General features: G+C 40.1%; 1 protein-coding gene across 2 annotated transcripts; it reads left to right on the top strand.

Annotated features, from left to right (window-relative positions):
* Positions 1-1,484: 1,484 nt before the first annotated feature.
* On the top strand, positions 1,485-21,007 carry tbc1d8b (TBC1 domain family member 8B). 2 transcript variants are annotated; one of them, XM_084374611.1, is made up of 21 exons: positions 1,485-1,714; positions 4,908-5,018; positions 5,369-5,487; positions 5,729-5,954; positions 6,423-6,663; positions 8,129-8,336; positions 8,472-8,639; positions 9,625-9,786; positions 10,018-10,168; positions 10,353-10,567; positions 11,939-12,056; positions 12,163-12,448; positions 12,539-12,668; positions 12,741-12,839; positions 12,923-12,991; positions 13,089-13,329; positions 13,414-13,479; positions 16,680-16,772; positions 16,947-16,994; positions 17,082-17,179; positions 17,301-21,007. In XM_084374611.1, the coding sequence occupies exons 1-21, from the start codon at positions 1,588-1,590 to the stop codon at positions 17,742-17,744; spliced, it is 3,420 nt and encodes a 1,139-aa protein (XP_084230737.1). In that variant the 5' UTR covers positions 1,485-1,587; the 3' UTR covers positions 17,745-21,007. The 2 variants fall into 2 exon arrangements, with proteins under 2 accessions (XP_084230737.1, XP_084230738.1); XM_084374612.1 differs by lacking the exon at positions 16,680-16,772.
* Positions 21,008-25,230: the final 4,223 nt, after the last annotated feature.

Genomic DNA, 25,230 nt, shown 5'->3' with positions numbered 1-25,230 from the left:
TCATTTCCTCCAGTGAAGCAACGGACATCTAACTCTGGCAGTATTACATTTTACAGACTACATGGAGTTCAACTGTTTCCTTCAGCCATGTTTAGCATTACACATTTCATGCTCAACTACCAACAATAGATGTGTCATAAGTCACTGGCACAGCATAGAGCTCCCTGTATTCTATGCAGTTTTACAATTAACATTTGGAGGTCAGGTTACATCTGTAGAAACCTTCTTTGCTGTTTCTTCAGCATTACTTAATAAAACAAAACAGACATCTCTAAAAGGTGGTGGCACATTCTTGTTTTATCACCCCATGTTACTTGAATTATTATTGTGTCACTGAGCAGAAATGTATTTGAGAAGTCTGCCATCAAGACCTGATGATGTTTACAAGGTTAGTGTTTGCATTGCATTTAGGACCCACTTATTTTCACAACAATAACAGTATAAACACTATAACTGTTTGGCAATATGTCAAAGTTTTGAAATTAGAAAGAAATATACACAATAAGCATTCAAAAGTTTTTATAACTGGAAAAAGGAAGAAAGATTATTACAAAACCAAGAACTCGGATAGGAATGTAAAGTGAAAAGTTGACTGAAATATTGCTTTCAACATGTTTTTTAGCTGAAATAATAAATCTAAAAAATGCATTTTTGAGTCTTTAAAATCCCTTTTTAAAAGGTTTTAGCATTGTATTGTTTTCTTGTCCTCAATATTAGCACTGTTCTGTATATCAGTATGTGTTATATGTAATTAAATCATTTATTTATCTATTTTTTATGGAAATTCCACCATTCACTGTAATCTTCTTTTATTTTAATGTAATTTTATGTTCTATGTAGTTTTGGAAAATAAATTAAATTCGGACTTTTAATATTTACAACATTAATAAGATAATAATACAAACTCAGAAATATTTATCTTTTCCACAAGTGAATAAATAAGCTGTTTCCTGTTCTCAGAGGAAAATAAGGTTCCCAGAACACCATTTGAAGCTAGAAAGGTGGCAGGGTCCGCCACCTATAAACAAAGTAAAACAGTATGAAATTGTCCTTTAAGGTAAGTTTGTTTATTCAGTAATGAAAACAAACTGAGTTTTTATTTAGTTTGTTTAGGTATAAAATCAATGAAGATCTTTGTCTTCTGATTAAAATTTCTTCACCAAAACTACATAGTGCACCTTTAACTTGATCACAAAACATATTTGCATTTATGTCTACTGAAGTATTTAAAAAGGATTTGAGCTTGGATTAAAAAAACAAACAAAAAAACAAAACAAAACTATGTTTCTGATGAATTAAATATGACAATGTAATAAATAAACCAATTATTCTGTAGTATTTTTCCCTTTTTTCATTACTTCATTCATGAAACAGCTGGTCCCACAGAATGAATCTCCTGGGCCCGCCTTCTTGTCACAAAAACTACAGTCCCAGAATGCCTTGCAGCTTTGGTAGCATTTCTTGTCGACGTGGGAAGGGAGGGATCCGGACACAAACAAATGTCCACGGGTTTGATGTCGGGGCTACGTTACAGAAAACTGTGACATGTCAGGTGGCTTTGGTAGATATCTCCATGACATTTGAAACATGTGGCTCAAGCCGGAAGAGATTCTGCTGAAAAACGCGTTTAAATTATGGGTCACCGAGAAGGATAATGAGTATTTCGTACTGCAAAGGAGACGAGGGTACGGAGAAGGTGGAGGCGGGCTGACAGGTAACGTTAGCGGCTATGTTATCACCTCCTCCCCGCATGTGGAGGACGACTGCTGCGGCTTCACCAAACCACATTGAAATTAACAAGTTTGTATCGGGTTTAACTCGCTTTGCGTTTGCGTAGCTAACGTGCCGTCTCGTCTGTCCGTCTTGTCTGCCATGTATAGGGCGGGTGCTGCTCTGTAGCCTGCTCGTGCACAGTAACATACCCTCATAGCAACAGGTTTAAGCCAAGTGTCAACATCAATGAGCCAGTTAGGAGGCGAGCAGCTGGTTTCTCTCACGCCAGTCTGCAAGAGTGTACGTGTCAGACAGTGTATTGACTTATTTGTTCCAGTGAAGAGTTGAAAAGGAGGCTCCATGGGGGAGAAGTGTGTCCACTTCACGGTGCATTCAATGTCCCTGCTGATGTCCCTGTGCCTGCGGGGTTACATGTACATGACGTGTGCATGTGCTTTACAACTTTGAGCCACAGTTGTGTCAGATTTGGACTCAAGTCACGTCACCAGCTTATAAAAGCAGACTTAAATTCATGCATTTTAAGAGGATTGCCCGCCCAAGGACAGTTCTGTCTGTTTGTGAATATTTGCAGCACTTTCTCCCCTCGGCTGGAAATATAACAGAAAAACCTTGAATTTATAATGTCACTGCAATGTCAGGGACTGCCGCTCCCTGGACAGTCGCCCTGTCAGCCGCTGTGGTGACATTGATGCTCAGCTGAGTTGTCACACTGTAATTTAGGCTATATTAAGCTTAGCTGCATTGAGATGTAACATTTTTAGTGTTGAGAGAAAACTCAGAGTTGTTTTCACAGGCTGAGGATGCAGTTAATGGTTTACTTTATCGATTACTGATTGAACTGTCAATTATTAACAACAGTCCAGAACTCAAAGTTATTGAATTTACAATTAGATGAAGTGGAAAAGGGCAGCAAATCCTCACATTTGAGAAACGAAAAGACGTTAATGTTGCCCTGTTATTAAATTGCTGAAGTGGTTGTTGATTCATTTCCTGTCAATCAACTAATCATTGTAGCTTTTGTAGAGCTGGGATAACAGCATTTTATATCTTCGTTTTTAGAGCCAGACAGATAGATAGCTTGGCCAGTATTATCAGCTGATACTACCCTATTACACATACTGTATATTGATATCACTGTATATAGTGTCTGATTTGTGCCGATATGAAATCTTTATTTTATTTAGATATAATGATGCAAAAATAGGTGGTTGGGGATATTTAGATTATTAAATTGTCAGTGAAGTGTACTGTTTCAGTGCCCTGATGTCGTTTTAGGCGATGAAGTATATTGTTGATGGTGTAATATGTAAGAATTTTAGTTAAAGACATTCAAAAATGTCTAAAATGATCAAAAGAGTGTGAAGAAAAAACTGTTTTGATGTTACGGTGTCTATGTTCTGTGTTGCACGGTTATCTACTGAAGTTAGCATGCTAACCAGCTAGCCCCAACTGTCCCAGTCCAACATTTCTGTGCTTGTGGCGTAAACAACATTACTACTCTGGTACTCCAAGCTCCCAGTCTGGACCACTAAATGCACGGCTAACTTGGCTAACTTGGCTAACTGGCTAATGGCACCTACATATTGCAAATTTAAACTTGTCCTGCCTCTGTTACTTATCTGTGTCAAAAGACAGATTTGGGGGATCATTGCAGGAAATGTGTGTATATCAGCCGATATATAAATATTGGAATTTTTACTCCCTAAAAGCAATATTGGCATCGCCCCCAAAAATCAAGTATCAGCCGTTTTCATTTCATTTAAGTCATCAAGTACGCTCCCAGGTCTGCAGACCCAACAGTCCGCTAGTGAGTTTCTGATTTAGACACAACCTTTTGTGTAAACCTAACTGAGTGACACTCTGTGCTAACATGGATCTTTGAAACGGTATAAAAGAAGTGCTCCTAATACCACCAATGATTGTAACCCACAGTTTCTAACCACCTGCCAGCCACAGTGTGACAGCCGTAAGGTAATTAATAGATAATTGATGATAATGAATGGTGTTCTGGCTGAAGACAAAAGCGTTGATATCCTGTCCGGGTGGTTTAATGACAGTGGAGGTTAAATACTACCTGATTGTACACAGCATGCTGCACTTGAAGCTCGCTCCAGCACAAGAGCCTTTGTCTAGTGTCTTTTGTGCGTTTAAGTCTGCCCTCGACTGTGTGATGCTGTTCTTCACTGATGAGAACATAAATGATGTGAACTGTGTTTGATCCTTTCAGTCCTTTTACTACTTAGAGCTCCACCAGGAGAACATGTGGAGCGCTGATTCATGTTCAGAGGGCAGGCCTGTATAATGCTGATGCAGTGCATGAGTGTGGTTTCACTGCAACCTTGTTAATTATTCATGGTGGGCATGTCAGAGAGAAGTCGTAAAGGTAACAGATTCTGCTAATTTTAGTTGTGCGGACGTGAAGCAGAGTGATCTTTCATTTCTACACTGTCAGGACGAGTGTAAATGGGGCAGCCCGCAATCCCAAGTATAAACAAGAGATTGACGGAAAGAAATTTAATACACCGACTATTAATAGACAGTAGCTGAATTATCTTAAGTCTATATTATCTGACGCTGTCAAATGGTGGTTTAACAGTAAATACAGCAGTTAAACACAGACAAAGATTAATTTAATCCAAGATTTGTTCTATTCAAAGTTTAGCAAAACTAAAATGAGTAAATGCAAATTTATAATTAAGCAGAGCTGTGTCGCACAATTTAAAAACTAATCTCCATTAAGTAAATCTGGGGTCATTGATGTAAAAAGAAATTAAAACTAAAAAATCTATTTGTGTGCTGTCTGGCCCTAGTAAGTATAAAAGGGGGAGAAACTGTTAAAGGGCAACTCCATCAATTTTACACATTAAAGTGTGTATAAAGGTCACCGGGAGTACCGCTGCATATGTGAAAAGACCACAGAAACATATGTGAAAAGTATAAAACCTTTTGTGGCTCCAATACAAAGGAAGCTGCGTCTGATAAATTGCCTCAAGCGATGACACTCAATGGCTAAGTTGCATTGTGGGTAATGTAGGCGCCATGTCTAGAGAAGGAAGAATCAAATACGATATCTCTGGCTCTGCTGTATCAGTCTTGATCATTTGTTTTCTCATATGGCTGACAGTCTCATGTAACAGTTTTGGTTTAAAATATCTATGTGTTGTATGTTACAGGCCTCCTGGTGGGAACTCTGGACACTGTGTTGGACTCAACATCCAAAGTTGCTCCCTTCCGCATCCTACACCACACACCAGACTCACAAGTGTATTGGTCGATAGCATGCGGTATGTCACTGAGCTTTCATCTCTTTCTGACAAACATTGAATCAAATGATTACGTAGATACAGTTTATTGCATTCGAGGTAGCATGTTGTAATTGCATAAAACAGTCTGTGTTAATGTGCTGAAGTCATATGAACTCCTGTAAACTTTCCATGAACTTTTGCTGCGAGAGCATTTTCCCTGATGATTTGATATATACTTACATTAGATAACAAAATAATCAACTTACTAATTGCAACCACGGCCTTTCTTCCGCACTTTCAGCCATGAGAAGTCTTTTTCTTGACAGATAAGAAAAGTAATCCAAACATGATATCTGACATGAGTTTTTTCACTGTTGATGTTGTATAAGGTGTCACCAAAGAGGAAATTGTTCAGCACTGGGATTGGCTGCAGCAGAACATCATGAGGACGCTCTCTGTTTTCGACTCCAGTGAAGACATCACCAGCTTTGTACAGGGCAAGATTAGAGTAAGAACTTATAAAAGTCCTTCTTTTTCTGGGGATCTCTCAGCAAGACTGTAATTGTAAGCTATAAAATATTGAATCAGAGTCAAGTGGGTTGGTTACCAAGAGCAACACCTTTCAGATTACACCTGGTCATTTTTTCCGTTGTTGATATAAAGATATTGATTTGAACATGACTTGAAGATGATGTATTGCTCTGGTATCATCCTCAGTCTTCAGTAACCCTCGATGTTTAATCTGTCAGGGTCTTATTGCTGAGGAAGGGAAGACGTCCCTGGTACATGAGGAAGATCCCGAGAAGTTCCGAGAAGCACTTTTGAGGTTTGAGAAGTGGTTTGAGCTGCCTTCGGAGGAAAAACTGGTCACATATTACTCATGCAGCTACTGGAAAGGCAAAGTGCCCTGCCAGGGCTGGCTCTACCTCAGCACGAACTTCTTGTGCTTCTATTCGTACCTGCTGGGATCTGAGGGTAAGCCACTTCTCTGCATTGAAAGTTGATTAGTGGTAACGAAGACTGTAACTCCTAACAGCCACTGTAGTTAGCTTTTATGGCGCGAAAGGAGCATTCTTTGAACACTTTTGCATAAGAAAGCAGCTCCAGCTAATGACAGCTTTCATAATTATAAAAAAATCCATTGTACTGTAGTGGACTGCATAGTGGAGGCAAACTTGACGAGCAGTGTGGATAATGGCTAACACTGACATTTGAAGAATTTTCACAGTGATGCTGTGAACATTTAATTTTCTGGGTATGAGCAATTCTTTATTTTCTTGTGTTGTTACGCAGTGCATTTCATATATTTGAATAGATAAGAATAGGACAAAAAGAAAACAGAATCACACAATAACAACAGTGATTCACTCATGATCCTTGTTGTTGCAGCTGTGAGCCTTAATCACTGAGTTTCATTTTCATATTATTGTGATGAATCTGCAGTAAAACTGGTAATCTCCTGGGACGAGGTCTGGAGGCTGGAGAAAACCTCCAACGTTCTCCTGACCGAGAGCATCCACGTCCTGGCTCACGGGGAGGATCACTACTTCTCCATGCTTCTGCACCTTAACGAGACATTTGTCATCATGGAACAGCTGGCCGACTACTCCATCAAGCGCCTATTTGATAAAGAGGCCTTCCAGAGAGAGCCGGCACTCTCCGACCCCCTGCAAATCACCAAGAGGTACTGTCTGTCTTGCTTCACTGCACAGCTTTGCATGATCCTGTTAGCACTGGCTGCCAGCTTGAAGAACCAGAGTAAACACACAGTCTGACTGCATACACACAGTGTTTGTGCTTGTTTTAACCTGCCTGGTGTGGCAGGTAGGTCACCCATGATGATGCCAGTGCCAGGTATTTTAAAATCAATGTGCTGTGGTTGCTTACTTGGGTTATTTTGAAGAGATATTCAGTGGGGTCCAAAGGTCTGAGACCACTTGTCAGGATGCTTCTATTTTACATTTGTTTTGATTGTAATACTATTTAAATGATATTAACAGGAAAAATGTCAATGAATTCAGAATATCTTAGTAGTTGGTGTGTCCCCCTTTTGTTTTAATGACTGCATAAACTCCAGCTGGCATGGACACCACAAGTTTGTGCAAAAATCGATGACTCATGTTATGCCAGCATGATTGGACAGTGTTCCACAAAGCTACTTGTGAATGCTTGGCTTTCTCAGTCTTCAAGTGCCCCCATAAATCTTCACCTCCTTACATACACCCTTCTGTTACAGCCATAACTCTCAGACTTGGATTAATCAGTAAATAGGACTTTTTTCCCTGTCATCCACTGGGAAATTCTTGTATTTCTTATCCCACCTCAAGCGTTTGGCCTTGTTTCATCTCCTGAGAAGTGGTTTAGAAACTGCTCCTCGTCCTCTGAGCCAGCCTTGTTTTGACAGTACTTTGCTGATTAGAGTCTTGTGTTGTTTATTGAGCAAATTCTGTGTGTGATGAAGTTGCTTTTCTAACTCTCAGGGAACTAAGCTTGATGTATTGATCTTCTGATTGTGTGGTCACTTTGGGTCTGCCTGATCGTGCTTTGGATAAAACCGTTCCAGTTTCTGTAAAGCGTTTTAGAGTTACATCCACTGCCTCCAAAATCATTTAGTCTAAACATGATTTGACACTGGGAAATCCCCTGTTTGCTTTCTGTTTTTTTTTTTCCAGATTTATGTGTCAATATCAAACATTTATAGATCTGATATTTGATCAAAGTGCATTGCTAAGGGTGTTCTTGCATTTTTATGCTATTGTGTTATTAAATTAGTGGCAAAAAAATGTCTTAAAATGATATTGAATGTCGCATATTTTTCTGAGACAGAATATCCAATATGTCCAATATTGCAACATGCCTAACAACAATTTAGAAACAGACCCAGAGTGAAATATCTACTTGTCTATTCTATATGATATACAGTATATGAAATAATATTATATAATATAATACATATTTGAAATAATCTAAAGCAGTGTTGAAAATGCAGAAATAACTGAAATCAAATATTTCAGTGCCTAAACGAATGATATGGAAGGTGACAGTCAGAGTCTGTTGTGCATGTGAGATTGGAGGTTTCTTTCAGGACGTCCTTAGAGAACTTAGACGTGATGTTCTGCTCATGACTTTCTTCTTCACTTCCCCCACAGAGGCCTAGAGGCTCATGCAAAGAGCGAGCAGTTCCGGACGTTTTTCAGGCTTCCCAAAGAGGAAAACCTGTTAGAAGTGCATGAGAGCTTCCTGTGGGTGCCCTTCAGCCACTACAACACCCTTGGCAAGATCTGCCTGTCTGAGAACTACCTGTGTTTTGCCAGCCAGGACGGAAGCCAATGCCATGTCATCATTCCAATGCGAGAGGTAGTGTGAAACAAAGGCCACATTACTTTATTGTTAGAAACACTGCCAAAAAAAAAGACTTTCTTGAAAAGCTTTCTGCATACTGATGAAGAGCAGTGGCAACAGTGACTGTCTGGTCTGCTAACGTTCCTCCAGGTTGTTAACGTTGAGAAACCAGACTCCAGCAGCAGGGCTTTGACGGTGTGCGTGCGTGGCAAGAGGGCGCTGCGTTTCTCTGAGGTGCGGGATTACCAGCGGCTTGCTAACACAATCCGGAGCAGGTGTGGGATCAGTGCCAGCCCTCAGCACTCTGCTTCATCAGAGGTAACTTTTTTTAACTCTTATTTTGTGTCATTCAAAGTTTCCATAAAGATTGGTTCCGGTCCACATGTCCTGGAAGATTTCGATGATCCGTACAAATGGGAGAAATTCCAGTAAAATATTATCTGTGTTTATTGAGCTTAGAAACAATTAATAGAGACCGCTGATGCTGTTCATCACCAGAGCAAGCGGCTGTTATTGATGACCTGGGAATAAGGCTTAACAATCTTCTCCAGAATCTTTCTCCAGAATTTCTTACTCAGAATACTTACAGTCCATTTACTGTAAGCTAGTGAGCAGCCCTGAGGGTGTGTGTTCATGCTTGTGTTCAGGTCAGCCTCTGACTCATCTCAGCACTCACTAAAGAATCCGGTTTATATCCCTCCGTTATCTCCCCCTCTCATCTCTGTACGTTAATGAAGTAAACTGCATTTCCCCTCCAGTCAGCAGTCAACACAGAGGAAAAAAGGGGGGGATTACATGACTTTACAGCCGGCAGTGGAGTTCACCGCCTCCACGGCTGTTGCAGATAGGTTGAGAAGCGAGAGTGAAAATAAATCTACTGTTAAATCCCAAAAGTTAAACTTTCAGCTCTCCTCCTGGCAGTGGTTTGTTGATATGTGCTACCCATAGAGATGTCTCACTTACCACTCGATCTTACCATCTCGATAGATATGTCAGGGTTAGAGGGAGTAGTAGCGTCATCTATTCACAATATATTAGCATTTTTAAACCAGGCAACATTAGTCAACAGAGTATAGTTAAGCAGCTCTGGAGTTTTGTATGTAAACGTGTCAAGTGAACATTTTGCGTTATGAGAACTATGACCATAGAGATTTTAATATGTTTGCCTTTTAAAGATTTTCCTGGTATTTAATGAATACTGGAAACCCTGGTGCTATCATACTCTGTACCTTTAAGTTTGCTGTTTATTCTGCAGTTTAAAGTGCTTTCTGACATTGACAAATTATATGTCTTTATCACTAAGGCAATCAGAGGCGAGTGCCAGTCACTCATCAACCACTTCGAGGACAACCCAGAGGACGTAACACTGATGGTGGGACAGAAAGACAGCAGCAAGGCCGTGAGCACCGAGGCTCTCATGACTGTTTTCCACCCCCAGGATGTTGAAAACCTTGACCCCAAAATGGTAAATTTTGTTCAGATGAAACCAGCACCACGTTAACTTAGAAATTCTGAGTGACTGACATTGATGCAATAAACCTGCAGGATGGGGGTGTGCTTGGGGGTGTTTAATCAATTCAGGGGTGGACGTGAAACAAAGTGGAGCATGCATCTTTTTAGAAATACAACCAGTTTTGACAGCATAGTAGAGCATGAACAATAACGCTGTGATGTGTGCTATCCGTGTGTTTGACAGCTTAAAGAAAAGATGAAGGAACAGTCGTGGAACATCCATTTCTCGGAGTACGGACGTGGCACGAGTATGTTCTTCACCAGGAAGACACGAGACTTGATTGTTCGCGGTGTTCCTGAGGCCTTGAGAGGAGAGCTGTGGATGCTGTTTTCAGGTATTTATACAGCAGAAACACTCTGCTATGTACAGTAATTGATCTGCGGTGTCTGCACCTTGTTGACAAAGCCTTGCATGATTGAAAGTGCTAAGTACTCAATATAAATAATTAAGTAAAACATGGCTGGTGTGGGATCTGTGCAGCATCTGTTTCTGGACTGACTGTGGTTCTGCCTCTGTAGGAGCTGTGAACGACATGGCCACTCACCCCGGCTATTACACCGAGCTGGTGGAACAATCTCTGGGCACGAGCACTTTGGCTACAGATGAAATTGAGAGAGACTTGCACCGCTCTCTGCCAGAGCATCCTGCCTTTCAGAGCGACACAGGAATCTCAGCTCTACGCAGAGTCCTCACTGCCTATGCATACAGGAACCCCAAAATTGGATACTGCCAGGTACTTTGATTTCTTCAGAATTGTTTAAACAGGCAAAAAGAAGTCCACTCTTAAAGGCAGAGGCTTTCACCAAAATTAGCCAGTTACTGTTTGTAGCCAGACGTGGTGGAAAGTAACTATGTGCATTTAATCAAGTACTGTACATAAATACAAATTTGAGATACTTGTACTTTATCAGTCAAGTATTTTGTTGTGTTTTCTTTTCATGCCATGTCCTTCTTCTGCTTGACTACATTTTAAGGGGAAATATTGCACTTTTTACTCCACATTTATCTGACACCTTTAGTTTCAAGTAACTTTTCAAATGAAGATGTTGACCTGCAAGACCCATGAACAATTTATTTTAAAAAATTAGGTTTTGTTATCATCTTCCATAACTACCAAACAGTATATAAGTACAGCCGAGACTATTAGCTGATTATTCAATTAGTCGATTGGCTTTTTTTGGCTCTTAGTTTTTACAATCCAGACTATCAGTCAGTTAATGGTGGAGAAAGTCATCAGATTGATCCATAACGAAAATAATCCTTAGTTACATTCCGATACAAAATAGTATTTCAACAACTTCAACGGAAAATCATGATTTAAGATTAATGGATGAGTTAATAATAATAATAATGTTGCAGACAGAAAGCAGGGGAGAGAAGCATAGACAAATCTACAGAGATAAATGACACCAAAACAAGGCAGAGACGCTCAGCAGAGTTTGTTTTTTTTAAAACTCTCAGTACAAACTGTCAGTTTGGCAGAGAGCCTTATGAGATTTACTTGCCAAACAGAAATTAGGCAGACATTTGGAGCTTGGCGGACTCTGTTTCTACTGAATTTACAGTAGTTGTAGAAACCGTGTACTCGAGAAAAATGAGACATGTGATGTGTCTGTGACTTAAAAGCTGACAGCAAATTCTCTGGCGTAATGTGCATGAACTCAGCAGTAACAAGACACAACACTCTCTCTACTCTCTCCAGCAGTTAACACCACTTTGTCAATGTCCAGTCTCATGATCTTTCTTCGTCTCTTCATTTCTAGCAGTAATCAATGACAGATTATCCTTTTTTTTGCTGTTTTAGATCAGGTGACACATGGTAGAGACTTCAACTTTTAACCCTTATGGTTTTATACCCCTTCACTGTGATTGTTCATTTCAATACACTGAATGGTGCAGCAGCTCTGAAAAGAAGGGCTGATTTTTAAAGAAGGCCAATAAAAAGGGTATGGAGCTCAAAAAAAGGCCACAAGTGATCTAAAACCATTGAAGACATTTTTAAAAAGGCGCTGATGCTCTGAAAAAGGCTGAGACATTGACTTTTATACTCCTCATCTCTTCAGTAAACCTTTAGAGAAGTCTGTGTCCTTTTTTTCCTGTTCAGGCCATGAACATTCTCACCTCCGTCCTCCTGCTCTACGCAAAAGAAGAGGAGGCTTTCTGGCTCTTAGTAGCCGTCTGTGAGAGGATGCTGCCAGATTACTTTAACCGCCGAATTATTGGTAAGAGGGGTTGCAAAGGATGCCATTCTCATCCTCTTTCTGCTCGTCATCAAATTTGAAATGTTTCACGAATTTGCACTCTGAAACGTTGCCGATCTTTCTTCAGGTGCTTTGGTCGACCAGGCGGTGTTCGAGGATCTGATTCGAGAAAACCTTCCCCAGCTGGTGGAGCACATGACAGACCTGAGTTTCTTCTCATCCGTGTCTTTGTCCTGGTTTCTCACACTCTTCATCAGCGTCCTGCCCATAGAAAGCGCTGTGAACGTGGTGGACTGTTTCTTCTACGATGGCATAAAAGCCATCCTGCAGCTTGGCCTGGCGGTGCTGGACTACAACATGGAGGCTCTGATCAGCTGCCATGATGACGCCGAGGCCGTCACCATCCTCAACAAGTCTGTGTGAATACAAACTAAGCAGAGCTGATGTATTTTAGACCCTGATGTTGTGTAGATAATGATCTTTCTCTGATGGTGTTGTTTCAGATTCTTTGACAGTGTTACAAACAAAGACAGCCCGTTGCCTCCAACAGTGCAGCAAGCCTCAGTGGGAAATAATGATAAAGCATCCCACTTCAAGGTGGATATCAGCGAACTGATCCGAGAGGCCTACGAGGTACTGCAAGTTTTTTCCAAGTTTTATTCAATGATTTTGGCATCGGGTTTATTTAACTGCTCTTTGTTTTAGAAATATGGAAATATCCGTTCAGAGGAAGTCGAGAGTTCACGGAAAAGAAACAAACTGTATGTGATCCAGACACTGGAAGATACAACCAAGCAAAATGTTGTAAGTGATCACTGAGTTTACAGTAGTTAATGTAATTGCATTGTTACCGTGGTATTAAGGGTGAATTTTAAACCTACTTTCAGATCCGGGTGGTGTCCCAAGAAGTCAGATTCACTGCCGCACAGCTTGATGAGCTTTACAACTTGTTCAAAGTGAGTCACAGACATGAAAATGATAATAATAATAAGAAGAATAACAAAAATAAAAAATCAGAAATGTTATGTTCTGCCTTTTGTTTTCTATTTTCAGAGGCAGCACTTCCGCTGCTGCTACTGGACAATGAAGAGCCCCGCTCTTCTCCATCATGACCCCAGCCTGGCCTATTTGGATCAGTACCAGTTGGGTTTCCAGCAGTTTAGCGTGCTCTTCTCCCTGCTGGAGCCCTGGGCTTTCTGCTCCACCAAGAGCACCCTCTCTCTCTGGATCTTCCGCCTGATAGACGAGAACCAGGATGGCCTCGTCAACTTTAAAGAGTTCTGCAGCGCCCTCGGTGAGTTCACTTACTCTCTGCACCGCTCCACTAACGCAGCCTCAGCAGCCCCACTGCTATAACTTCAAATTGCTTCTCCCGTAGATACTTTGCATAACGGATCTTTCACAAATAAGCTGAAATTCCTCTTCAAGCTGCACCTGCCACCAGGTGAGTGATCAACAAGTGATGCAGCTAACATTAGCAATATTCAGATTTTATTCATACAATAATATAAATATGTGACATAAGCCAACATTTTTTGGAATTAAAAAATTGTGGCTATTAATGAATTGCTGAAAAATAAACCTGTCAGTGCTCTTTGGTTGACAAACTATGTAACAGTGACACTGTTTCTAAATTCATCAATGTTTTTATTCACTTTTTATATGTATTTTTCATTTACAAATAGACAAAAACAAACAATAAAACAATGTATAGACATGATTTCCACAATTGGAGGGAAAGGAAACCTCCAGAAACTAGTTGCAGATTCATTTAATAGTTGACAATTAGTCAATTAGTCATTGCATCTCTACTTTGGCATCACTGTGCTTCAATTTCTTGTTACCTACTTGCCAACATATGCACCAATACTGATATATGTTTTAACCTTTTTATTTCCAAATAGTGTATAATAACCTGCACCAGTGGGTGAACTCACAGCACACACTCGTGTATGTGAGAAACGATACATTAAAACAAAGCAAAAAAACTGCAACAAATCTAAATCTAAATGACACAATGATTTTTTTGTCTTTGTATTAGAGTATCTTACATTCAAAACATATCTGCAGTGATCATACTCCTGCAGGTTCAGAGTTCAGGTGCAGCAAATGCTTTCAGACTTGATCCTTTATGGTCTTCAAATTCTAACTCATGCCGTTACATGACAGCAATAAAACAGCAGCAGCGGCGGCAGACGTCCAGAAGTAAAACCCAAGGTCAGATAGACTTCATCAGTCTGAAGTCTACAGGGAATGAAAACATATGAGTTGTCATTTCAATAAACCAGTCCATAACTCAGCGTCTGTTGAGTGAGCACATTGCCTGGGGGAAGAAACTGTCCTTGATCGTGTGGCTCTTGTCTAGATGATGTGGCAGAGCGTGCTTGAAGGCAGGGGTAAGAATAGTCCATGTTTGGTGAAAGAACTTTGCCATGGCAACGATGGGTGTCAGGGGCTGTTAGGGCATTTAACAGTGGGCCAGTTTCTCTATAAACACGATCTATGATGAGGAAGAAGTGTTCAAATTATAACTGACAGCTTAGCAGCGCAGGAGGACTGAGTCACCACTTGTGATGTGCCAGGTCAGTGAACATCAGCAAGCAGCAAAGCTTGTTTTATGTCTCGTCAAGAGTGCATATTGCTTCAGCACCAAGGACAGGTCTTGTACTGTACCGTCACAGACTGTCTAATTTGTGGGACAGCAATTTTTTGATAGTGACAGTGATATTTATATGCACAGGCTGGTAGTTCATACTCAGTTTTTCAGTGCTGGATTTAGCAGCACTGAAAAATCCCCCCCCCCCCTCAAGTGAAGTCTGCAGAGAGACTTTGGGAAAGTGTGCAGAGAGAGCTGACAAAGTCAACAGCATGGATCCTCAAGCATGTACTGATTTCACAGTGGGACAGCCCTGAGCGGGAGCCCACATCAAAGTCTGACGCTGGAACTGGGCCAAACACTCCACTGATCAAGGAAATGAAATCATGTGCTATTTGGAGCTGAGAGTCTGCAGGTTGTTCAGTACAAACACACAGTGCAGCAGCTGTACTCACTCAGCAGCTTCAGTCAGAGTGGAGGAGCTACACGGTGACATCATCTGTGTTGTAATTGGTTGTAGGGACGCAACATAATGCCTTGTTGTACCTTTAACTTATAGCTTCATCTCTGCTAAAGGCTACAGCATTGTTTTATGATCATGCTGAGGGTTTTTCCTTTTCTGAGAGTGTTACAGATTGTGCTGAAATGTATCGTGTGTATGTTGAAATTTAGTGTCCATGTTTCACAGCTGATAGTTGGTGACATTGGTGATAATCGGACGTATCTTTAGCACAAGAGGAAGGTCAGAGATTCTCTCAGTAAATCTGCCCATTAGATTCTAAATAATATTTTGCCATTTAGGGTGATATTTGAGTCAAAGCAAAGGTCACCACGATCAAAATGCTTCAGTCTGTTTGGATCATGAATATCAGCAACATATTTCATGACACAGACGCACTGAACAAGTAACCAAACCTCAGGCTGTGCCGCTTATAGCAAGAAGCTATCAGGCAAATATAATGACACTGTTGGCTTGTAAGGGTAATTGTTTAGTGCAGCGGTGAAAACTTACACGCATGCCTGCACACATACAGACACAGTCATTGGTGGGGGTTGGAGCATGGAAGTACACTGTAGCTCATCTCAAATAATAGTAGAGTGAGAAACTTAAATAACACAAGCAGGAAGATCTTATTTTATTTTCAAATCAATAATTAATTTTCTTTAGACAGATGCTGACTTCATTCAGCTTGCTCTCTGATTGTGTCTTTATACTTACGTAATAATACTATACATAACAATGAGTTACCAGCTTATGAGCCTCTCCTAATGTTTATTAGAAACCAATTTAAATATAATGCAGTCCAATACAACATCACTAACTACAGTATCATCTTCCACATGAACTCAGACTTGAGTCTTCGACCAAGTTTAGACGAAAAACACAATAAAGATTTTTTTCAGCCAATATTGATAATCACCTGCCTCTCATGGCCGATACCAATTACCTCATAATTCACATATTTTATTTTAAATCTGTAGTTTATGCACAGCTGAGGGTAAGAAAGGCTAAGATGTGGTAAACAAAGATGGATGATTTAATATTTCATAGCTCTGACCGACCTAAATCTAACTAATGTCACTATTACAACAGAAACAAAGAACATTTCTGACTCTTCAAATGTTTGTTTTTCTGTTTATCAAGTAAAGTAGTACACCAAAACACTTGACACACTTCTTCCTCTTCCTCCTCTTCTTCTTCTTCTTCCTTTTTCTTCTCCTCTGTGTTTATTGGCAGATTGTAAACCATCTTTAAAGGTGCATACTGCCACCTACTGACTAGATGCTGCGCTTGTTAAGTCAATGAGAGCAGTTTGGCTTCATATTATTGCCTCTGTGGATCGGCTGTAATTTAATTATCAGATTAATGCATAATAATATACATTTCTCATTATTGTGCCAGTAATATATTAGCCCTTTTGTGCATCCTTATTCACAAAGATACAATCTGTCGCAGGATTGTTAAGACTGAATTGCATTAGACTGAATCTAATAAACTGATCTGTCTTCCTCTTCCTCTGAGTGTACTCACAGTCGGTATCTTCCAGCTTTCACAGGTAGTCCTATGCACGCAAAGGAAGAAAGAATCCAGCACTTTATTCCAGTGACTGAAGACTCTTCTCACTTGAGTAGACTCACTGGTTAGCCGCTTTTCTCTTTCTTTCCCTTTTTAAAACTTCACTTTACCCTTTTTTTCAGTCTAAATTCTCTCACAATTGTGTCCTGATGCTTGTGCCTGATTTCCTTGAATGCATGTGATGGTTCTTGAAGCGTCTCTCTGTACAGTTTGTTCACATGCCGCTTATAAATTCCAGCATTTGATCTTCCTGCGGACGGTGTGATAAGAAAAAGCCCTGAAAGAGGTAAGATTTCACCCATATTTATTACAAAAACACTTAAGTTATAATTAAAAACCTGTAAATGTCTAAGTTTTTGTGTGAACTTGACAGGTAGAGGAAAAGTGGACCTGCAGGCCTACCTGAAACAATGGCAAAATGAAATACTTAAGAAAGAGGAAACCATCAAGGACCTGCCTCGAATTAATCAGGTAATTCAAATCCATGTTGTGTCTTTTTACCAAAGAGACTATTTAATTCCTGAAGTGGCAAAAAAAAGGATTTAACTTAAAATTGTCACAATAAAATGATTTTTGTTCTTTTTAATCTCAGACTCAGTTCATCCAGTTTTCCAAGACCCTGTACAACATATTTCATGGTGATCCAGAGGAGGAGTCTCTGTACCGAGCTGTGGCCCACGTGACAAGCCTTCTCCTGAGGATGGAGGAGGTGGGACGGAGGCTGCAGGAGCCAAGAAGCCCCCCTGAGTCAACAAAGCCTGCCAGCACCGCTGATACTCCTGCTGCGGAGGAGGATGAGTCTTCACCCAAAGAAGCTCCTACCACCCCAGAGAGCTCCACCACCTCCGGCTCCCACGACAGTCAGGACGCAGGACCCGACCTCTCGGAGACGGAGTGGTCGTTCTCGTTCGAGCAGGTTCTGGCTTCTCTGCTCAACGAGCCGGCCTTAGTCAGCTTCTTTGAACGGCCTGTCGATGTTCATGCTAAACTGGGACAAGCTAGGGTTGCCCAGCTGAAGCTAAAGGCGAATAAGTGAAAGGATACATAAGTGAAATGATACTTTGCTTCTGAAGTCACCGTGAATTTCCTTTCTCCACTCGGATAGGGCAGTGGTTTTTGTTGAGGCAGCCGGTAAGAGTGAAATGGAGGACACACATTCACTCTCTTTTCATTGACCAGCGGCCTCAGTGCGTTTTCATGTTAAGAAGCCTCGTTTCTGACGTAATGTAGGCTGTCGATCCTCAAATCTGATTATGCATTTTCAACCACAGTTGATTAAATTAATTCGCTCATTAAGCTTCGGATTTTAAGTTGAGTTTACTTTTTTCCCCCTATATGCCATGGAGCACATACACTATAGTTTTGTATTGTATAAGGGACATGTAGTTTCGTCCGCTGTATTCAGAGACAGAAGAGTTTGTCCTTCCGTCTGTCTCTGATGACATGTTGAGATACAGCTCTGTAACAAATAACTTAGACAAGGTGACTTAGAGTCCTTCTGGATATCTTGATATATTTTCTCTGTCACTGCTGTAGTTAAAATGCTGACGTGTCCTGTGACTTTGGTGTGTTACTCTTACTGTAAACGTATTGTGAGTGAGAAACACTAGCTTTTCTGTTGTTACAGGCACGAATAATCGGGAGTAGAGTGAGTGAGGACAAGCTGCGCTGTTGTGCCTGAAAGCCATACATTGATTTCAGAGATGATCTTAAGGATGTCAGATATGTTTTATTGAGAGCATAAAAGAATAAATTATATCATGAATTTGCAATAATATACAAGAGAGGACTCTGTACTGCCACAGCGCACTCATCTGTCTCGTTCCTCTAACAGCAGCACATGCCGTAAAATATTATAGCATGACTTCAAGTGTGAACCTCTGGTGTGTAAAGGTGTAATAGTGCTGCTGTAGGGAAATTTCCTGCGTCCGCTTCTCAAAATGTGCAATCTTCACAGTGCGATTGATCGGTTTAATGTACTGTTTGCTTACGTCCGTCTTACTGTATATGTAGGATGTTATACTCTAGTGTATAAGTGCAGCGTTTTGTACATAGAGGTCAATCCAATAGTCGTTTGATTATTGTATTTATGGGGCTGTATGTAAGATATGAGCTAGTGGACTGTTGTGGACACAACTTAAACTCAGGGTGCAATTTGTGTAAATTAAAAGGGAGAAAAGGGATATTTTTTTCGACCTGGGACATATAAAATATATGACTGAGTTAAACATAGCTTACAAATGTCTGTAACTTTAAATATAGAGCATGTGTAGCATAGTTACAGGGTTTGCCACATTATGCTAGTGAACTATTACTGCTCGCTACTGAAAGCCACATTTGACTAACAGTATTCCAGTTGTTTTCTTTTAATCTGCTTCCTTTTCTCGTTTTTGCTTCTATCTCAGTGAATCATTTGCACACTTGTTTGAGATTCACAAGTCGTAGATATGCCTGCATCTCTGCTAGATCTCAAAGGCTTAGGATTGCAAAAGGCCATGACCGCTTCTGCTGCAGCTTGTCATCTCCAGGGGCCAAATTGACAAATGAATAGAGCTTTATTTCTACTTGTGTGGGGAAAACATGTTTTAGAGCCTCTTAAGTGCAAGTGCAATTCTCTGTTTGCTATATTTTTATTACTCTGTAATTTGCTTGGAATGTTTTGTCGTTATTTTTTAAGTACTTACGTTTTCACTTAAGGTTTAAGGACCAATCTGAAATGTATGTCATGTGTAATTCTTGGGTTGGATTGTTGAAGTGATTGAAGGATTGAAGTATTTTGCACCCAGCCATTACACATTGGAACTGAAAAGACAAAGCTGTCACTGTTTACATGATTAATGTAAAAAAAGATGCAAAATACATTCACCTTTGATCTGCGGTCACTCCTTAAGTCCAAAGTTCAGTCAGTACCTAAAGCCATAATGAAACAGTAGTTTCAACAGGAGAGCTCAGCCTGAGGCTTTAGGGGATGAGTATCTGATCATTTTGCAACAAAATCATTCAAAATGGAAACTCTTATTTCCATTATTTAAAAACTATGACCATGGTCTGACCATTTCACTACGACTGTTCCCCTGCAGCTTAATGCTGACTTCGTAACATCTACGAACTTCACGTATTAAAGGAGACATATTATGCTCATTTTCAGGTTCCTAATTTTATTTTGGGTTACTAGTAGAATAGGTTTACATGCTTAAAGGCTCAAAAAATGCATTAGTTTTCTCAAACTCTGCATTGCTGCAGCAATGTATTCCCCCTCTGTCTGAAACGCTCTGTTTTAGCTCCTGTCTCTTTAAGACACAAACACCCAGTCTGCTCTGATTGCTCAGCTCACACACACCTGAGCCAGTACAGCTCACTGTGTCTCCGGTCAGCTGTCATGTTTTTAGCTTCCAGTTAGCTTCATGTCTACTGTCATTATAGGCATAAATTATGCAAATGTGTGACATGGTGATGTCAAAAAGTCACAGAATTAAAGGGGGGACTACTGATGAGGTGTTTCAGGTACCTCCGGAGCAGCGTTTTCTGGAGAGAGAGCGCTCCAATTTGCACAGACTTTGGGCTTTTTAGCTTTGTTTTACATGAAGAACATATAACACACTGAAGGAAAGGAAAAAAATGAAAAGCATAATTGGTCTCCTTTAAGAAATGCAAGCTACAACCTCTTAGCAAAGAAGCTGTTGTAGTCTCTCTGCGAGGGTTCGTTTCATGTTGGTTTATTGCATGCTCAGTCTAGTTCTGATTATTTGATAATACCTTAAAGATTAGACATCATAAAAGACAGGTTTGCTTTCAACAACTCATTTATTGGTCTTCGTGGAAGAAATGTAGAAGAGTGGTTAAGATAAATCAAACCTTTTGATGGTAAGTAATTTCCTTGCTGTATTTCTGCAGGCATTGCTTTTGGAAAATAGCACTTATAATGATTTCTTTGGCCCAAAATAGTTTGTGGTTTCCTCTTGGTGGGGGAATAAATCAAAGGAGATGACTTTGTAGGAACAGCCGATGGAAAGTCAGAAGGTTGGAAATCGTCATCCTTCTGGCGCGATGTCAGTTCTGCCATTATGCATCAGAGTGTACAGTCGGCATGGATAATGTTCCAGCTCCTGCATTAGCATATGTTTAACCAAGTCCTTATATGTGCAAATGTAGTCTACAGCTTTTACACTCTGTAGCTTTTGCTTGAAAGCTTGTTTTGCAAAATGTGTGGAGCATATTTCTGTTTACTTGCTTGATTATGATTTATTTTTATTTCTATACAGAGGTATCAGAATAAAGAGTGATGATTCTATGAATGAGTGTCATCTGAAGCCCTTTCACTCTACACACACCAGCATGAGTTGAAAACACCAGCATTTATGGGTTATCTGTCAGTAAGTCATGCTTATATTTGTCTATATGCATCTGAACAGCCTGTCAGTAAGGGATAGTTATGAAAGACGTATAGTAAATATAGTCGTGGCTAGAAAACCAAGCTTAACGTTGTAACATTTCTTGTATGAGAATCAAAGGGCTAAGTCAAAATTCCTTTAGAAAAACATCATTTTTAAGAAGTAACAAAGAAAAGAGGGTGGGTCCATGTACAATGAGACCTTGAAGCCATCTTATTGTCTCCAGTGTGACATGTCACTTTTTTAAAAGGGAAATTTGTAAGATAAGGCAAGAACTTTAGTTTAAAAATATATATTTTTAAATGAACTAAGGTTATCAATAGTGTGCTGAAACAACAGTGTTGATGTTATTTCAAAGATGTTTAAGTACTGTGTTGCAGAAGTTTCTGAAGTTGGCATGCTAACCAGTTAGCCCGATCCGTCTTGTCTCCAGACACCACTTGCCAGGGTTTCCCTGGTTGTAACAGTACCGCAAAAAAAGATTTAAGTCTGATAGCTTCCGTAGTTTCAGCTGGGAGATGTAAAACAGGTAAGTTCACTAACAAGTAAACAAAATAAACTCACAAAATATCAAGAAAAGAGATATTTTCACACCTGTTATCCTCACTAAAAAGAAAAACACAACACAAACACCTTCTGAGTTCAAGTTTCTGCTGATGCCCGACTCTCGCTTCTCTGTCGCTTTATGTCTCTCCTGTCCCCCTCCGGTGTGTCTACTTGTCCCCTGAGTCATAGTACTGATTGAGTCACTGTAAATCACCTCCATACTGTGTCCTAAGTTTTCAAACTGGCATTTGTTGGTCTCAGTGGCTATGCTCACTGGGAGACCGGTTAAGTGAGCCACCTGGAGGTTGCGGTGCCGGCAGCTCAACAGCTAACTGTGCTAATAGCAGATAGTCGCTTCAGCCAAAGATAGCTACAGCAAAGAGCTGCAAGTCCAGTTGCTGCCAGCTATGGTTTTGGAGCTACTTTGGAAATCATGCCATTTCTTACAAATTACACCTTTTAAGTTGATTTTTTAAGGCGTGTATTTACACATCCAGCAGTTATCAGTGTTATAATTATTCGGTTTCATTTATGTTCACCTGGTATGTCATTCATTAAGCTCTATTTCTGCCCATTTCTACCAACTCCTGAGGGAAATATTTCACTCTTTAGCTGCTAAATGTTCCAACCATGCACACTGTGTAATGTTGACCAGGTAGCATACAGAGGAGCTTGGGGTGTTTTTTTTTTCTTTTGTTGCTGAAAACACTTTCATGTAGCAGCTGAAAGTGGTGTGAGTGAACCATAACTGTAAAGGGAAGCAAACCAATGAGCTGGAATTCTCTACAAAGCTCTATAAAGCCAAGGAAACCTACAGATTTCAGGCGATAACTCTTGCTACCTAAGGAACCCCTCCACATCGTCACATTATTGTCACATTGTCAATCTTTTATAACTGTTTCAAGAGGTGGACAGGGCAGTCATGACTCAATAAATGCTTATTGTGTCTGTCATAGTTGTTTTTAGAGAGACTCCAGACTTCAGCCGCAGGTCTGGAAATTCTCTGCCCCTTCGCAACAGCTGACTATCCCCCCCAGAAGCAAACAATAAATATCTACAATCCCTGTCAAGCTTCCCGTCTGGATCTGTGGCCACAAAAAGGTTTCCACCTGTTATGGTGCTCCGACTTACAGTAAGTATGAGCATTTTAATGGAACAATCCTGGCATTATGTTCGATTTGAGTGATGGTATGACGCATTTTGAGGACGTCAGCCTCGCTGCCAAAATAAGACCTTTTAAAAGCTGTTTTATGAAAGGCCAACACACTAAACTACACTCATGCTACTCGCTTACTTTCTGGCTGTTTACATTTAAATGGAATCGGGATGTAAATACACTTTAACTTTTAAATTATATTTCCACTGCAAACTGAACTACAGTACCACCGTGTAATGCAGGCCAAGTTTTATTGTCTCGGGCAAAGAGAAACACATCTTGTTTGTTGTCCTACAGGTCACTCTTCTCCATTAGTGGGTCATATTTTGACCTGAAAAGCAGGATTACACCGTTGCTGACAAAAATAGCCTCTTTATGGAATGGCAAAACCGTTGGACCATACGTATATCCACAATAAATCATCATTAACAGTGAAATGTCCCCTCGTTGACTCGTCCTAAAGCGTGCCCTCTGTCCCTCTGATTTACGAGCAACAGTGTGACTTCGGTGACGGATGGTCTCTGCGTATCGCTCGTACTATTCTGGCTTCGAGATTTGGTTGCATATGGTTGTAACCCAGAGTTCACAACCTTAACCCCGTCACCTGTTCATTTTGCAGCCTTGCCCCGTCAAGAGAGATCAGGCTGCTCTGGATGCTTGTGAGTTCTCGTATTGGTTTATAAGATTGATGAAAGCTAACGGAGACCCATGGCCTTTCACAAACTGCTCTACCTGACAAGACAACCACTATTTTGAATCAGGGTGGATCTTTAATCATACATGCCAGTGGCCTTGGTTACTCCTGTAGGATATTGAAGACATATTGAGACAAAAAAGATTGTCAGAAATATTGATACTTTGATACTTTTTCGATACCATGTGTTTCACTCTACAATTTCAGCATCTGATAGTATCTTAAGTATACGGAAGAGGACTAGGCCCACTCTAAAATAAAAAGATAAGATAAGATAAGAAAAGAAAAGATAGAACTTTATTAATTCCTTGTGCCAAATATCATTACAAAGATTTACAGTACAATAGATAACCAGTAACGACCAGTGGGATCCCCAGGGCAGGGTCACACACTGGGCCCAGTTTAAGACAATATGAGTATTGAATATTAATGAAATATACAAAATATAAAGAAAAAAATGGAGTTCTGACTGAACAAAAAGTCAGATTCCTGAGAATTTTAAAAAGAAAAGAGTAAAAAACTAAATAACTAAAACAGAATCGATCGACAATTCGATTTTAAACCCAAGGCAGCACAGATATGAACATTATTACAAATGTCTTGGCATGTGTTCAGTGATATTTTCTGTACCAGCACAGTGTGCAGGTTCAAGGGGGAAAAAACTCTATTGGTGTGCCTACAACCCATTTACTTTTGATCCTAAGGTATCAAAAGATGTCTCAAGTATAATTTTTAATACTAGTTTTGTATTACATTCAAAATTCTGGTATCATGACAACCTTACTTCAAAATGCTGCTGGTGCTTTTAAAAACTTCTCAGCGAGACTTGTAAAATATGAAAAAAGTGGAAATTAAAATTAATTTATTGGGATAAACCATGGACAATCAAAACTTAATTACTTAGTTTTTACAGTATTTGACTAAATTAATGAAACTATTGCTGCTATAATCTTGCTGAAAGTGCAAACAGACCATTTAGCGTTGTTTAATGAGCGTCTTTGTGATTTGGTGCACAGAAAAAAATACACAGATTCCACATTTTGCCACATTGAAAACTGTTGGCAACAACTTGTTATTGTTGCTGATGCAGGAGAAGAAACTTTTGGTCCCCTGCCCCCCATATCACCCACAATCCAAGTGTTCACGGCAGCTATTTATAGCAGCAGCGAGAAAGTCTTTGAAGCATAGTAGCTCTCACACCAGCGTCTGATGGCATGTGCTTTAGAAATGGGTCCATCCACATCCCACTCTGTGCGTGTTTGCTGCAGCTGGCGGTGCAGCTCCAGGCAAAAATTAACAGGGCTGCATTGATACACTGTGAAAATGGTATCACATCACACCAACGTTAGATTAATCATCACATAACATTCATACAGTAGTAATGTTTGTATCAGATGCAAAGCCTCTGTTTTTATGTGACGTCATTGATTTTTTTTTCATATTTCAGTTCAAGACTTGTTGTTGATTGGCTCCCACACACAACAGTACCAGTTCCCATGATCCAATCAGGAGAGAGTATAAAATTTGAACAGATATGAAGGCAGTTGTCCGCAGAAGACTCGTGTTGACTTTTCTGCCTTTGAAAGACTGAACCTTTTGCAAATTTTAAATGCATTTAACTGTATAACATCATGAAGACCAATTTTCTTGCGATATCCCGATGAAGTCTCTTTGGTCCCGATCCTGATCTGAGTCCTCTAATATCGGAAGGCCACTCAGCCAGGCAGTTACTGCT

Source organism: Pagrus pagrus, assembly GCF_965226575.1.
Source record: "Pagrus pagrus genome assembly, chromosome: 14".
Classification (NCBI taxonomy): Eukaryota; Metazoa; Chordata; class Actinopteri; order Spariformes; family Sparidae; genus Pagrus; species Pagrus pagrus.
This window is presented reverse-complemented; position numbering and strand designations above follow the sequence as displayed.

Excerpts from the sequence above, each read along its gene's own strand:
- tbc1d8b (XM_084374611.1), top strand. The coding sequence starts at position 1,588 with ATGTGGCTCAAGCCGGAAGAGATTCTGCTGAAAAACGCGTTTAAATTA. Across the intron at positions 1,715-4,907 it reads AGGTGGAGGCGGGCTGACAG|GCCTCCTGGTGGGAACTCTG; the intron begins GTAACGTTAGCG and ends TGTATGTTACAG. Across the intron at positions 8,640-9,624 it reads AGCACTCTGCTTCATCAGAG|GCAATCAGAGGCGAGTGCCA; the intron begins GTAACTTTTTTT and ends TTTATCACTAAG.